General features: G+C 40.4%; 1 protein-coding gene across 3 annotated transcripts in view; it reads left to right on the top strand.

Annotated features, from left to right (window-relative positions):
* dicer1 (dicer 1, ribonuclease type III) overlaps nt 1–14,543 on the top strand; it is a 90,877-nt gene that overhangs the window by 31,728 nt on the left and 44,606 nt on the right. For all 3 annotated transcript variants that reach the window (XR_011517266.1, XM_070547150.1, XM_070547149.1), the window contains one exon: nt 2,517–2,704. Coding sequence is in view for 2 of the 3 variants with exons in the window: in XM_070547150.1 (XP_070403251.1) it covers nt 2,591–2,704 (114 nt within the window). In the remaining variant the exon portion in view is untranslated. The remainder of the gene's footprint in view (nt 1–2,516; nt 2,705–14,543) is intronic.

Here is a 14,543-nt window from a genome sequence, read left to right as displayed (position 1 = left end):
GCGAAAAAAATAGAGCCGACGCCGAAATGATCGCTGCACGGCGCGGGCTGGAGCGCCGGCGCGAGGCGGTTCGCGACACTTCGGCGGCCCATGTGGTCCATAGAATAGCTTAAGAAGGGCGCCGAATGAAGGCGGTCCCATTTTCGCGGCGCTTCCGCGGCCGGTGTGTCCCTGGCGTTACTCTCTTTGCTCCAATCTGTCTGTTTGTTTTATGCGGTTCTATCTTTTATTGTTGTGCATTTTATCTCTGTAAAGTGTCCTTGAGTGTTTAGAAAGGCGCTGTTGAAATAAAATATATTATTATTATTACCTATCCCGTTTAGTGAAGTGGACCCAAACTTCAGAACGCTTCATCTGCTGTGCTGCTCTGTTTACAGCTCGCCCACAGTGACTGACAACATTATGGTCTTGCACCGGCGCACGGCACGAGTACCGAGACAAAACACCGTTTCATACAATGTGAAGCGGTACTCAGTCGGTACTATGGAATTGGGTCGGTGCCTTTAAAAGTACCGAATTCAGCCCATCCCTAACGTCGCCTAACATTCATGGACTTGCCCGTCTTAGCTCATGTAATGATCTGAAGTTGTATATTTATACACTGTAATTAGATTTAAGTCATTAATCAGAAGTGGTTGTTTTTATCATCAGGGAGTTTACTCAAACACTCTGTATTGACTGAGAGACAAGAAAAGAGAGTTGGGATCGTTTAAGAATCTTTAATTTCTATAATTATAAATTCTTACAATCTACCAGGACTAACTCAATGATGAATGCATATGGATTTGGATGTTTCGTGTTGGTGTGTGTGTTTTGTTCAGAATCTCTAGGCTGAGTAGCGGATCTGGTTTGTTATGACTAGGCTACCACGAGGCTTCAGAAGCTGATGACATGAGCCGCCATTTTGCCGTATTTACGTACCCCGGGGAAGCCTCACGTGTTAGATCAGGAATTGCCAGGTCCTCGGACCTTCAGAGGTACTGGAGCTGGTTGAAACAGCGGTCACAGCACACAACGCCCGTCTGAAGGGTCGACTCGGGTAGCATCGGCAGGCGTCAACAAGTTCACTCTTATTTTGAAGGAACGTCGTCTAGTTGGTTCAAACGACGGAAATCTCCAGCTCAACAGTTCAGCTCAAAGTAGGAAGTACAGCTGGCCAGTCTGTAACTTCTTAATGATGACGATGGAAATCCTTAGGACCTCGGATGTACTGGAGCTGAGGTTAACATGGAACTGCTTAACGTGGAACTGACTATAAAATGGCATTGCCTTCTTTTATATCTCCCAGTTGTTTATAAATCTTAGTAAACCGGATTGGACTACTTCCATAAAACAACCCAGATTCTGCCCTACCACAGACGAAAGTTCTGATTGGTTGAGAATAATGTGTAATGCGTTTCCATAGTAATGTATATCAGTCTGTCTGGTGCAGCCCTGTTTATTCATTTAAACACATAACTCATGACATCTTTATTTCACAGATCGTTCACCTGATTATTAATGATCAACATATGCTTTGATTAGCTTATCACAAATAAAGTACTTTGATTATTCAATGAAAAGCATTCTTCTTCTCTTCTCCTGTCTCTTCTCCTGGAATGTAAACATACTGAACCAAGCGTCTGACCTTGGTGATGTTACTGTGTGAAGGGGCAGCTGTTAAGGGCAGACCATTATAAGATTCATAACGCTACACTCACGACGGGGAAGGCTGTTGTTGTTTTAGCGTCCAGGAAACCGCAGAGAGCATCTCTGCTAGTAGAAACTAATTGTTAGCATTAGCAACTCCACCACACAGCAAAAGTCCTCCAGGCTTGTGTTACTGGTGGAGGAAAAACATCAACGGTGCAGAGCAGACAGTCAGTGGCAGTCATGTGGCTGTTAGCCAATCAGAGAAGAGATGTTGACATATCAGGAAGTAAGACTCCAGATCCTGTCGTCTGAAGCTCAGCTCTGATATGGGTTACTGCTAGTTCCGAAACATCGTGCATCGGTATTCCCCCAAGAACGATTACGAGTAATTCGTTCCTACCAGAGACCACTGCAGACATATTGATTAAATCTTTCTCTTGTGAGTTCCACCATAAATCTCCCGGCAGCTTCTTCTCAGTCCTCAAACATCTGGAATCAGTTTGTAGAAAGTTTCAGAGAAGGCAAAGGAGCTGCAGGTTTACACCCGTCTGTCTGTCGCAGCCGCCTTGTCCTTGGGCAAGAACACACACACACACACACACACACACACACACACACAAACATACACGCACACACAGACACGCGCGCGCACACACACACGCACACACACACACACACACACGCACGCACACCTGACTCACTCACTCTGTTGGTGGCAGGAAGGACCGGCGGGGTCCGTTGCTCCACCACCAGATGCGGCTCCACTGTGGGTCCTCACCACTAACGTGAGGAGACGGCAGCTCATTCTTGTATCCAGGTCCTCTGTGGGTGTCCTCTGACCCGTACTCTTTGTGGGCCTTCACACTGTTTATCTGTCCCAGCAGTGAACTCTAAAGGAGACCAGAAGATGAAATAAACATCTGGAGGAGCTCAGCCCCTTCACCCCTCTCCCAGAAGCATGGCGGGCCTACAGCTCATCACTCCGGCCACTTCGCCCATGGGGCCCTTCTTCGGTCTGCCATGGCAGCAGGAGGCCATTCACGACAACATCTACACACCCCGGAAATATCAGGCAAGACCTGTTAAACATCTGGAAGGGCTCTTATTAATATTATTGTTGTTAAAGGCTTATTATGCTAATTCCTGTTTGTTTCATGTTTAGTCTGCTTCACAAGTTTCCTTCATCATCATCAGCTTTATTTAACTAGCATTTTTAACGATGGGGATGATGCTCAGGGTCCTCATGTACTTCTGCCATGCTTCTGCACACATCTGTAGGAAGTAACGTACACGTGTGTGGTGTTCCTCATGTTCTTCCTGTGTGTGGAAGAGCTAAACATCAGAAAACTTCATACCAGGTGTAGGAACATCTAGTGGTAGAACGGGGAACCACAGCACCCAAGGTCTGTCATCCACACATGTTCCTCATCCACTAATTATTAGGGTTCCAAGCCCAAAGGGCAGGGAACCCTATTGTTTTTCTACGGATTTTTCATTATTTTTCTTCTTCTCCGCTAAAAGTATATGGGCGCAAGAGCCTGAAATTGCCAGGGAAAATCTGACATGGCAGTCTGATAGAAAATCCTGACCGCTACTCAGATTCGAAAATTTGGACCCCACGTCACCTAGGTGGCGCTATTGCGGACGTCAACACGTTTCAGCTACTAGCTCCCAAACCGTAGGTCCTACAGTCAAAAACTTTATATGTACATGATCCTTGGATGATTCTCCATCTTTTTTGTATTGGCCACGCCCATTTCCGCCTAACTAGATTTTTTGCTAGATCGCAAAAAATGCAAAACTTAGTTTTAATCACCTATTCGTCATTTTTCGTCGAACCAACTTCAAACTTCGTACATATGATCTATGGACTAAGATAAGTTGTTGTGATGCAGAAAAACGCAGAAATGTTGAAAATTGGGCTAATGACACCATGTCAAAATCAGTGCGCTAGCTAGCACATGTGCTAATTGATGATATCTTCACCATATCTCAAGATAAAGTGATGAGACTCTAGACCCTTATGAAGTATGAGTGGTAAGCCCTATCTTCCCCATTTTTTTTGGATTCACCAAAAGGGGGCGCTAAAGAGTCAAAAAGTTAGTTTGAGCTAAACGGCTTGATGGATTTCCACAGAACTTGGCACATATGTTAATCATTGGACCCTTAAGCTATATTTTGAAAATGATTAAAAAGTGGGCGTGGCTTATAGGCTTTAAAAATTTTTGCCCTTTAACTGATGAAAAATACATATTCTATACAGAAAGTTACAAATCATATCAGTCATGGTGACATCTACAATCACAGAAAAAAGTTTGAATTTTGTCCAATAGTTGGCGCTGTTGTACCCCAAAAATGTTTTTGGCATGTTTCTCCTCAATATTTTAGTAAACAAGCAAATGGTCTCATCCAGTATGTTCATTGACTCAGTCAAATTAAGATGAGTATTTTAAAAAATGTTTAAAACTTATGCTAATTAGTAGAAATTTGCATAGTAAGTCAAACGTACTTTCGTTAACTCCTCCCGGCCGTCAAACACAATCACATCACAACTTTGCCTGACAAGAGAGGGGGAGCGGCTGACCAAACGATCTGAAGGGATTTTGGATAATTTGCTTATTTTTTTTAATATGATTTTTTTAAATAATTTTTTGGGAATGAAAATGTTTTTTTAGCATAACTTCAAAAGGTTTTGACATTTTTCAAAGCTGTTCATAACAGTCATACCTAAGGTCAATTCAAGTGTATGTCTTGATTTTCACCTTGATTAAACAATAGGGGGCGCTATAAATAGCAAGACATTATACTGCTGAACTGGTTAAATGGATCTGCACGAAACTTAGTGGTTGTCATCATTCTAGAGTCTTAAGACTACTTTATCAATATGGTAATGATTGATCAAAGTGAGCGTGGTTTGTGATCATTTAAAATTTCAAATTTGAAAAATTTCCTAAAAATCATTATTTGCATGTAAGAGGCTAAGATTTCCAGATTGTGTTAACTGGATAGGCTAGAGCTTATGTCACGAAAGCCGCAGCTCCACAAAGAGGTTTGCGCTTTATATTTATGAAAATACATTTTTAGGCTAGCAATTGTAGCGCAAATTCTCTTCTCACAATCTTCTTGTAATTTGGTACAAAGTTCCCTCTTAGGTGGTTTATAAAAGAAAAATTTCTTCTTCTCCGCTAAAAGTATATGGGCGCAAGAGCCTGAAATTGCCAGGGAAAATCTGACATGGCAGTCTGATAGAAAATCCTGACCGCTACTCAGATTCGAAAATTTGGACCCCACGTCACCTAGGTGGCGCTATTGCGGACGTCAACACGTTTCAGCTACTAGCTCCCAAACCGTAGGTCCTACAGTCAAAAACTTTATATGTACATGATCCTTGGATGATTCTCCATCTTTTTTGTATTGGCCACGCCCATTTCCGCCTAACTAGATTTTTTGCTAGATCGCAAAAAATGCAAAACTTAGTTTTAATCACCTATTCGTCATTTTTCGTCGAACCAACTTCAAACTTCGTACATATGATCTATGGACTAAGATAAGTTGTTGTGATGCAGAAAAACGCAGAAATGTTGAAAATTGGGCTAATGACACCATGTCAAAATCAGTGCGCTAGCTAGCACATGTGCTAATTGATGATATCTTCACCATATCTCAAGATAAAGTGATGAGACTCTAGACCCTTATGAAGTATGAGTGGTAAGCCCTATCTTCCCCATTTTTTTTGGATTCACCAAAAGGGGGCGCTAAAGAGTCAAAAAGTTAGTTTGAGCTAAACGGCTTGATGGATTTCCACAGAACTTGGCACATATGTTAATCATTGGACCCTTAAGCTATATTTTGAAAATGATTAAAAAGTGGGCGTGGCTTATAGGCTTTAAAAATTTTCGCCCTTTAACTGATGAAAAATACATATTCTATACAGAAAGTTACAAATCATATCAGTCATGGTGACATCTACAATCACAGAAAAAAGTTTGAATTTTGTCCAATAGTTGGCGCTGTTGTACCCCAAAAATGTTTTTGGCATGTTTCTCCTCAATATTTTAGTAAACAAGCAAATGGTCTCATCCAGTATGTTCATTGACTCAGTCAAATTAAGATGAGTATTTTAAAAAATGTTTAAAACTTATGCTAATTAGTAGAAATTTGCATAGTAAGTCAAACGTACTTTCGTTAACTCCTCCCGGCCGTCAAACACAATCACATCACAACTTTGCCTGACAAGAGAGGGGGAGCGGCTGACCAAACGATCTGAAGGGATTTTGGATAATTTGCTTATTTTTTTTAATATGATTTTTTTAAATAATTTTTTGGGAATGAAAATGTTTTTTTAGCATAACTTCAAAAGGTTTTGACATTTTTCAAAGCTGTTCATAACAGTCATACCTAAGGTCAATTCAAGTGTATGTCTTGATTTTCACCTTGATTAAACAATAGGGGGCGCTATAAATAGCAAGACATTATACTGCTGAACTGGTTAAATGGATCTGCACGAAACTTAGTGGTTGTCATCATTCTAGAGTCTTAAGACTACTTTATCAATATGGTAATGATTGATCAAAGTGGGTGTGGTTTATGATCATTTAAAATTTCAAATTTGAAAAATTTCCTAAAAATCATTATTTGCATGTAAGAGGCTAAGATTTCCAGATTGTGTTAACTGGATAGGCTAGAGCTTATGTCACGAAAGCCGCAGCTCCACAAAGAGGTTTGCGCTTTATATTTATGAAAATACATTTTTAGGCTAGCAATTGTAGCGCAAATTCTCTTCTCACAATCTTCTTGTAATTTGGTACAAAGTTCCCTCTTAGGTGGTTTATAAAAGAAAAAAAATGTTGTCTTGATTTGAGCTCCCCCTTGTGTTTAATTATAGGACATATTTTTGTCTACAGCCACTAATGCAAATATTATTTTATTGTAAGTAAAGTTTTTCATTTATGACCCCAACAAAAATATAAGAAGAATTCTCACATCACAGAGGCAACCTGGGAATATTTTGAGATTTCTGTACAAAAGCATAGATTTTTAATGAATTTTTAACTTTTTACCAGTTTTTCTGTATAGTTGGACAACAACGTAATTAATTTTTGTTAGAAAGATTTTTAGGTATACAGTAAATATAAGCCAATTACAACATTCCACATGTACCTATGGTGATCTGAGATTTTTCTCCTAATTTTAGAAAGTAGCACTATTTTTTATGAATATTTTAATTTTTGTTGTGACCTTTATAGTTATATTTCCCAATTTTTCTTCAAAAAAGCTTTGAGTCTACTGATTTAAAAACAACATCATATTATTCCGCATGTTAACACTGCCATGTGAAAATATTTTGGTAATTTTATGATGATTTATGTAGTTTTCATGATTTTTTAAAACATTTGGTCAGTAAGTCACAAAATGAAACTCATAGTTTTTGTTGAAAATCTTTTAAATCTAAAGACATTATCAAGTATTTATGTTATTTGTAATATTCTGTTGATGTTTAGATCATTGTTTGATAATCTCACTCATTAAATCTTCACGTTCTTTAATAAGGAAACAGTGGAATTCCATTGTAATCACAATTGAGAAGTCAGCCATGCCTCTGAAAGATATGTGTATAGGCTTTGCAGGTTTAATGAGGTATCCTGAGTGTTACTTTCATTGCGCCGGTTGAAGTGAGCTGACGGGACGCCGGCGGGAGAACGTGTTTTTGGGGCGGGACCGCGTGAGGACCGGCGAAGTGGAGGGCGGGGCGGGTGGGCGACTGGCGCTGGGGGCTTGGAACCCGTTGATAACTGCTTGCAGTTCTAGTTATTTAGGGTTCCAAGCCCAAAGGGCAGGGAACCCTATTGTTTTTCTACGGATTTTTCATCATTATTTATTATTCTTCATTATTCTTCTCCGCTGTGTCTGTATGGGCGCAAGAGCCTGAAATTGCCAGGGAAAATCTGACATGGCAGTCTGATAGAAAATCCTGACCGCTACTCAGATTCGAAAATTTGGACCCCGCGTCACCTAGGTGGCGCTATTGCGGAGGTCAACACGTTTCAGCTACTAGCTCCCAAACCGTAGGTCCTACAGTCAAAAACTTTATATGTACATGATCCTTGGATGATTCTCCATCTTTTTTGTATTGGCCACGCCCATTTCCGCCTAACTAGATTTTTTGCTAGATCGCAAAAAACGCAAAACTTACTTTTAATCACCTATTCGTCATTTTTCGTCGAATCAACTTCAAACTTCGTACATGTGATCTATGGACTAAGGTAAGTTGTTGTGATGAAGAAAAATGCAGAAATATTGAAAATTGGGCTAATGACACCATGTCAAAATCAGTGCGCTAGCTAGCACATGTGGTAATTGATGATATCTTGACCATTTCTCAAGATAAATTGATGAGACTCTAGACCCTTATGAAGTATGAGTGGTAAGCCCTATCTACCCCATTTTTGTTTGGATTCACCAATAGGGGGCGCTAAAGAATCAAAAAGTTTGTTTCAACTAAAATGCTTGATGGATTTCCACAGAACTTGGCACATATGTTAATCATCGGACCCTTAAGCTATATTTTGAAAATGATTAAAAAGTGGGCGTGGCTTATAGGCTTTAAAAATTTTCGCCCTTTTACTCATGAAAAATACATATTCTATACAGAAAATTACAATTCTTATCTGTCATAGTGACATCTACAATCACAGAAAAACTTTTGAATTTTGTCCAATAGGTGGCGCTGTGGTACCCCAAAAATGATTTTGGCATTTTTCTCCCCATTTCTTTCGTAAAAAAACAAATGGTCTCATCCACTATGTTCATTGAGTCAGTCAAATTTAGAAGAGTATTTTAAAAAATAATTTAAACTTATGCTAATTAGTAGAAATTTGCATAGTAAGTCAAACGTACTTTCGTTAACTCCTCCCGGCCGTCAAACTCAATCACATCACAACTTTCCCTGACAAGAGAAGAGGAGCGGCTGACCAAAAGTTGTGAAGGGATTTTGGATAATTTGCTTATTTTTTTTTATATGATTTTTTAAAATAATTTTTTGGGAATGAAAAAGTTTTTTTAGCGTAACTTCAAAAGATTTTGACATTTTTCAAAGCTGTTCATAACAGTCATACCTAAGGTCAATTCAAGTGTATGTCCTGGTTTTCAACTTGATTAAACAATAGGGGGCGCTATAACTGGGAAGAAATTATACTGCTGAACCGGCTAAATGGATCTGCACGAAACTTAGTGGTTGTCATCACTATAGAGTCTTAAGACTACATTATCAATATGGTAATGATTGATCAAAGTGGGCGTGGTTTACGATCATTTAAAATTTCAAATTTGAAAAATTTCCTAAAAATCACTATTTGCATGTAAGAGGCTAAGATTTCCAGATTGTGTTTACTGGATAGGCTAGAGCTTATGTCACGATAGCCGCAGCTCCACGAAGAGGTTTGCGCTTTATATTTACAAAAATACATTTTTACGCTAGCAATTGTAGCGCAAATTCTGTTCTCACAATCTTCTTGTAATTTGCCACAAAGTTCACTCTTGGGTGGTTTATGAAAGAAAAAAAATGTCGTATTGATTTGAGCTCCCCCTTGTGTTTAATTGTAGGACATATTTTTGTCTACAGCCACTAATGCAAATATTATTTTATTGTAAGTACAGTTTTACATTTATGACCCCAACAAAATAATAAGAAGAATTCTCACATCACAGAGGCAACCTGGGAATATTTTGAGATTTCTGTACAAAAGCATAGATTTTTAATGAATTTTTAACTTTTTACCAGTTTTTCTGTATAGTTGGACAACAACGTAATTAATTTTTGTTAGAAAGTTTTTTTTAGGAATACAGTAAATATAAGCCATTTACAACATTCCACATGTACCTATGGTGATCTGAGATTTTTCTCCTAATTTTAGAAAGTAGCACTATTTTTTTATGAATATTTTAATTTTTGTTGTGACCTTTATAGTTATATTTCCCAATTTTTCTTCAAAAAAGCTTTGAGTCAACTGATTTAAAAACAACATCATATTATTCCGCATGTTAACACTGCCATGTGAGAATATTTTGGTAATTTTAGGATGATTTGTGTATTTTTCATGATTTTTTAAAACATTTGGTCAGTAAGTCACAAAATGAAACTCGTAGTTTTTGTTGAAAATCTTTTAAATCTAAAGACATTATCAAGTATTTATGTTATTTGTAATATTCTGTTGATGTATAGATCATTGTTTGATAATCTCACTCATTAAATCTTCACGTTCTTTAATAAGGAAACAGTGGAATTCCATTGTAATCACGATTGAGAAGTCAGCCATGCCTCTGAAAGATATGTGTATAGGCTTTGCAGGTTTAATGACGTATCCTGAGTGTTACTTTCATTGCGCCGGTTGAAGTGAGCTGACGGGACGCCGGCGGGAGAACGTGTTTTTGGGGCGGGACCGCGTGAGGACCGGCGAAGTTGAGGGCGGGGCGGGTGGGCGACTGGCGCTGGGGGCTTGGAACCCGTTGATAACTGCTTGCAGTTCTAGTTATTATTATTCTTCTCCGCTAAAAGTATATGGGGGCAGGAGCCTGAAATTGCCAGGGAAAATCTGTCATGGCAGTCTGATAGAAAATCCTGACCGCTACTCAGACTCGAAAATTTGGACCCCGCGTTACCTAGGTGGCACTATTGAGGAGGTCAACACGTTTCAGCTACTAGCTCCCAAACCGTAGGTCCTACAGTCAAAAACTTTATATGTACTTAATCCTTCCATGATCCTGCATCTTTTTTGTATTGGCCACGCCCATTTCCGCCTAACTAGATTTTTTGCTAGATCGCAAAAAATGCAAAACTTACTTTTAATCACCTATTTGTCATTTTTCGTCGAATCAACTTCAAACTTCGTACATGTGATCTATGGACTAAGATAAGTTGTTGTGTTGAAGAAAAATGCAGAAATATTGAAAATTGGGTTAATGACACCATGTCAAAATCAGTGCGCTAGCTAGCACATGTGGTAATTGATGATATCTTCACCATTTCTCAAGATAAATTGATGAGACTCTAGACCCTTATGAAGTATGAGCGGTAAGCCCTATCTACCCCATTTTGTTTGGATTCACCAATAGGGGGCGCTAAAGAGTCAAAAAGTTTGTTTCAGCGAAACGGCTTGATGGATTTCCACAGAACTTGGCAGATATGTTAATCATCGGACCCTTAAGCTACCTTTTGAAAATGATTAAAAAGTGGGCGTGGCTTATAGGCTTTAAAATTTTTCGCCCTTTAACGCATGAAAAATACATATTCTATACAGAAAATTATAAATCATTTCAGTCATAGTGACATCTACAATCACAGAAAGAAATTTGAATTTTGTCCAATAGGTGGCGCTGTTGTACCCAAAAAATGGTTTTGGCATGTTTCTCCTCAATGTTTTAGTAAAAAAACAAATGTTCTCATCCAGTATGTTCATTGAGACAGTCAAATTAAGATGAGTATTTTAGAAAATGTTTTAAACTTATGCAAATTAGTAGAAATTTGCATAGTAAGTCCAACGTACTTTCGTTAACTCCTCCCGGCCGTCAAACTCAATTACATCACAACTTTCCCTGACAAGAGAGGAGGAGCGGTTTACCAAAAGTTGTGAAGGGATTTTGGTTAGTTTGCTTATTTGTTTTTATATGATTTAAAAAAAAATTTTTTTTTGGAATGAAAAAGTTTTTTTAGCATAACTTCACAAGATTTTGACATTTTTCAAAGCTGTTCAAAACCACCATACCTAAGGTCAATTCAAGTCTATATCTTGATTTTCAGCTTGATTCAATAACAGGGGGCGCTATAACTGGGAAGAAATTTTACTGCTGACCCGGCTAAATAGATCTGCACGAAACTTAGTGGTTATCATCTTTATAGAGTCTTAAGACTACATTATCAATATGGTAATGATTGATCAAAGTGGGCGTGGTTTATGATCATTTAAAATTTTAAATTTGAAAAATTTCCTAAAAATCCTTATTTGCATGTAAGAGGCTAAGATTTCCAGATTCTGTTAACCGAGTAGCCTAGAGCTTATGTCACGAAAGCCGCAGCTCCTCGAAAAGGTTTGCGCTTTATATTTACGAAAATACATTTTTAGGCTAGCAATTGTAGCGCAAATTCTATTCTCACAATCTTCTTGTAATTTGCCACAAAGTTTACTCTTAGGTGGTTTATGAAATAAAAAAATGTCGTCTTGATTTGAGCTCCCCCTAGTGTTTAATTATAGGACATATTTTTGTCCACAGCCACTAATGCAAATATTATTTTATTGTAAGTACAGTTTTACATTTATGACCCCAACAAAAACATAAGAAGAATTCTCACATCACAGAGGCAAGCTGGGAATATTTTTAGATTTCTGTACAAAAGCATAGATTTTTAATGAATTTTTAACTTTTTACCAGTTTTTCTGTATAGTTGGACAACAACGTAATTCATTTTTGTTAGAAAGCTTTTTAGGTATACAGTAAATATAAGCCATTTACAACATTCCACATGTACCTATGGTGATCTGAGATTTTTCTCCTAATTTTAGAAAGTAGCACTATTTTTTTATGAATATTTTAATTTTTGTTGGGACCTTTATAGTTATATTTCCCAATTTTTCTTCAAAAAAGCTTTGAGTCTACTTAATTAAAAACAACATCATATTTTTCCGCATGTTAACACTGTCATGTGAGAATATTTTGGTAATTTTAGGATGATTTATGTATTTTTCATGATTGTTTAAAACATTTGGTCAGTAAGTCACAAAATGAAACTCATAGTTTTTGTTGAAAATCTTTTAAATCTAAAGACATTATCAAGTATTTATGTTATTTGTAATATTCTGTTTATGTATAGATCATTGTTTGATAATCTCACTCATTAAATCTTCACGTTCTTTAATAAGGAAACAGTGGAATTCCATTGTAATCACGATTGAGAAGTCAGCCATGCCTCTGAAAGATATGTGTATAGGCTTTGCAGGTTTAATGACGTATCCTGAGTGTTACTTTCATTGCGCCGGTTGAAGTGAGCTGACGGGACGCCGGCGGGAGAACGTGTTTTTGGGGCGGGACCGCGTGAGGACTGGCGAAGTTGAGGGCGGGGCGGGTGGGCGACTGGCGCTGGGGGCTTGGAACCCGTTGATAACTGCTTGCAGTTCTAGTTGTTATTGTTTTTGAATGCTTTGTAATTCCAACCAGACACGGAGACAGAGGTGAAAGAGAAAGGAAAAGACAAATGGTGAAAAAAGAATGGGACACACAACAATACAACAGGAGCAAGCTATCACTGCGTCAACGTGATGATGAAATATAAAATCAACATTGTTTAACTGAACAATCTCACGATAATAAATCACAGTGCATTTAGTGGCAACGACAGCCTTGAGACAAGTGTTGAACGTGCCCAAGCCCATACTTATGAGAGCACCTGTGTGTGTACACGCGCTTGTTTATGTAAGGTTCTCTATAGGAGCGTCCAACAGAGTGTGAGGGACCACAGATCTGCCCCCAAAGATGTGTAGGAGACGGGGGGAGCTCCATGTCCCAGAGATCCAGGCGCTGCCCCAGAACACAGGAACCCCAAGGGGACTGCAACCAGAAAGGTCCCCCGCCCCCCTCCAGAGGCACAGAGGGTCGCCCCGGGGGGCCACAACCAGCAGCCGGCAGAGTCCCGGGAGACATCAGCGGCAAGCCCACAGGCCCGCCCGCAGCCTCCCACCCCCTAGCCGGCCGAGCCCGGGACCCAGATACCCGGGACCCAGGGGCGATCACCCCCGCCAGGGACCCAGCAGAGCCCAGGGACCCAGACCCCACCAGGCAGCCACCGGGATTGACCAGGCAGGTGCCAAAAATCTTAAACCCCCTGACCCGGGAGCCACGAACACTCAGGCAGACCAAGGCACCACACCCCACATCAGGTGTGGCAGGGGGAGGGGGGACGAAGATCTATATCATCAAAGGAGGTTCCAGGAGAGGGGAGGAGTCAAAGGCCCCACCTGACATATACAGTCATACACAAACACAGTCACACACTCCCTCCCTCATGCTCACACATGCACATACAACCCAAGACTTACAAAAATGCACGCCGGACACCCACTCATGCTCCCCATACACACCCTATTCACTCTGGTCCCGGTACTGCTGCACATTGGGTACAACCATCACGGTTACCAGAGTTTGACCCTTTCTGCTGGGGTGCTGATGAGCAGGCTCCCCCGCCCAACGCTGAGCACAGCAACCCACCACCCCAGACCCCAACCAGACGGCCAGATCTCCCTCCTAGCCTCCAGCCCCAGGAAGCCTAGCAACAACAGAGGTGTTCTAAGACCCCTAGTCTCCCTCCGCCTGCTCCAATATAGTGTTGTGTGATCATGAGGTGTATTCCATGGCTGTGGTGAGTGGGCAGTGCGGGCATCATCTGGCCTATGCCTGCTGATGCCACCGCACCACCCCACTTGCACCCACAGCCCTCGGTGTCTAAGTGCAGTTTAAAATTGGAAGTGGGCACCGGCACTCGGGGGAGGCTGAGGAATCCCCCTGCCAAATGCCGTTGAATGTGCTCACTCCCAAGGCCCTAAGTGTGTGTTTGCGTGGAATGTCTTCGGTGGAAGTGTATAAGGTGCAAATAAAATTGGGGGGCAGGTTGCCACAGGAATGTGGAAATGGGGTCCATACCCGTACTTCCTGACTTGTCCACCCCCCAAGGTCCTATGTGTATGTTTGTGTGATGATGTGAGGGAGCAGGAGGAGGGAAATATGCGGGGATGGGGAGGAACGGCTGGTTGGGCTTAGCCCTCCAGGGAGCCAGCTCCCCCACTGGCCCCAATAGGCACCTCCGTTGTCAAACTGCCACCCAGGGCATGGAGACCCCAGCCCATCCTGCCAGGGCCCAAAGCAGC

This window comes from Nothobranchius furzeri, chromosome 18 (assembly GCF_043380555.1).
Source record: "Nothobranchius furzeri strain GRZ-AD chromosome 18, NfurGRZ-RIMD1, whole genome shotgun sequence".
NCBI classification, from domain to species: Eukaryota; Metazoa; Chordata; class Actinopteri; order Cyprinodontiformes; family Nothobranchiidae; genus Nothobranchius; species Nothobranchius furzeri.
The sequence above is the reverse complement of the archived record's forward strand: the minus strand, read 5'-3'. Positions and strand labels throughout refer to the sequence as shown.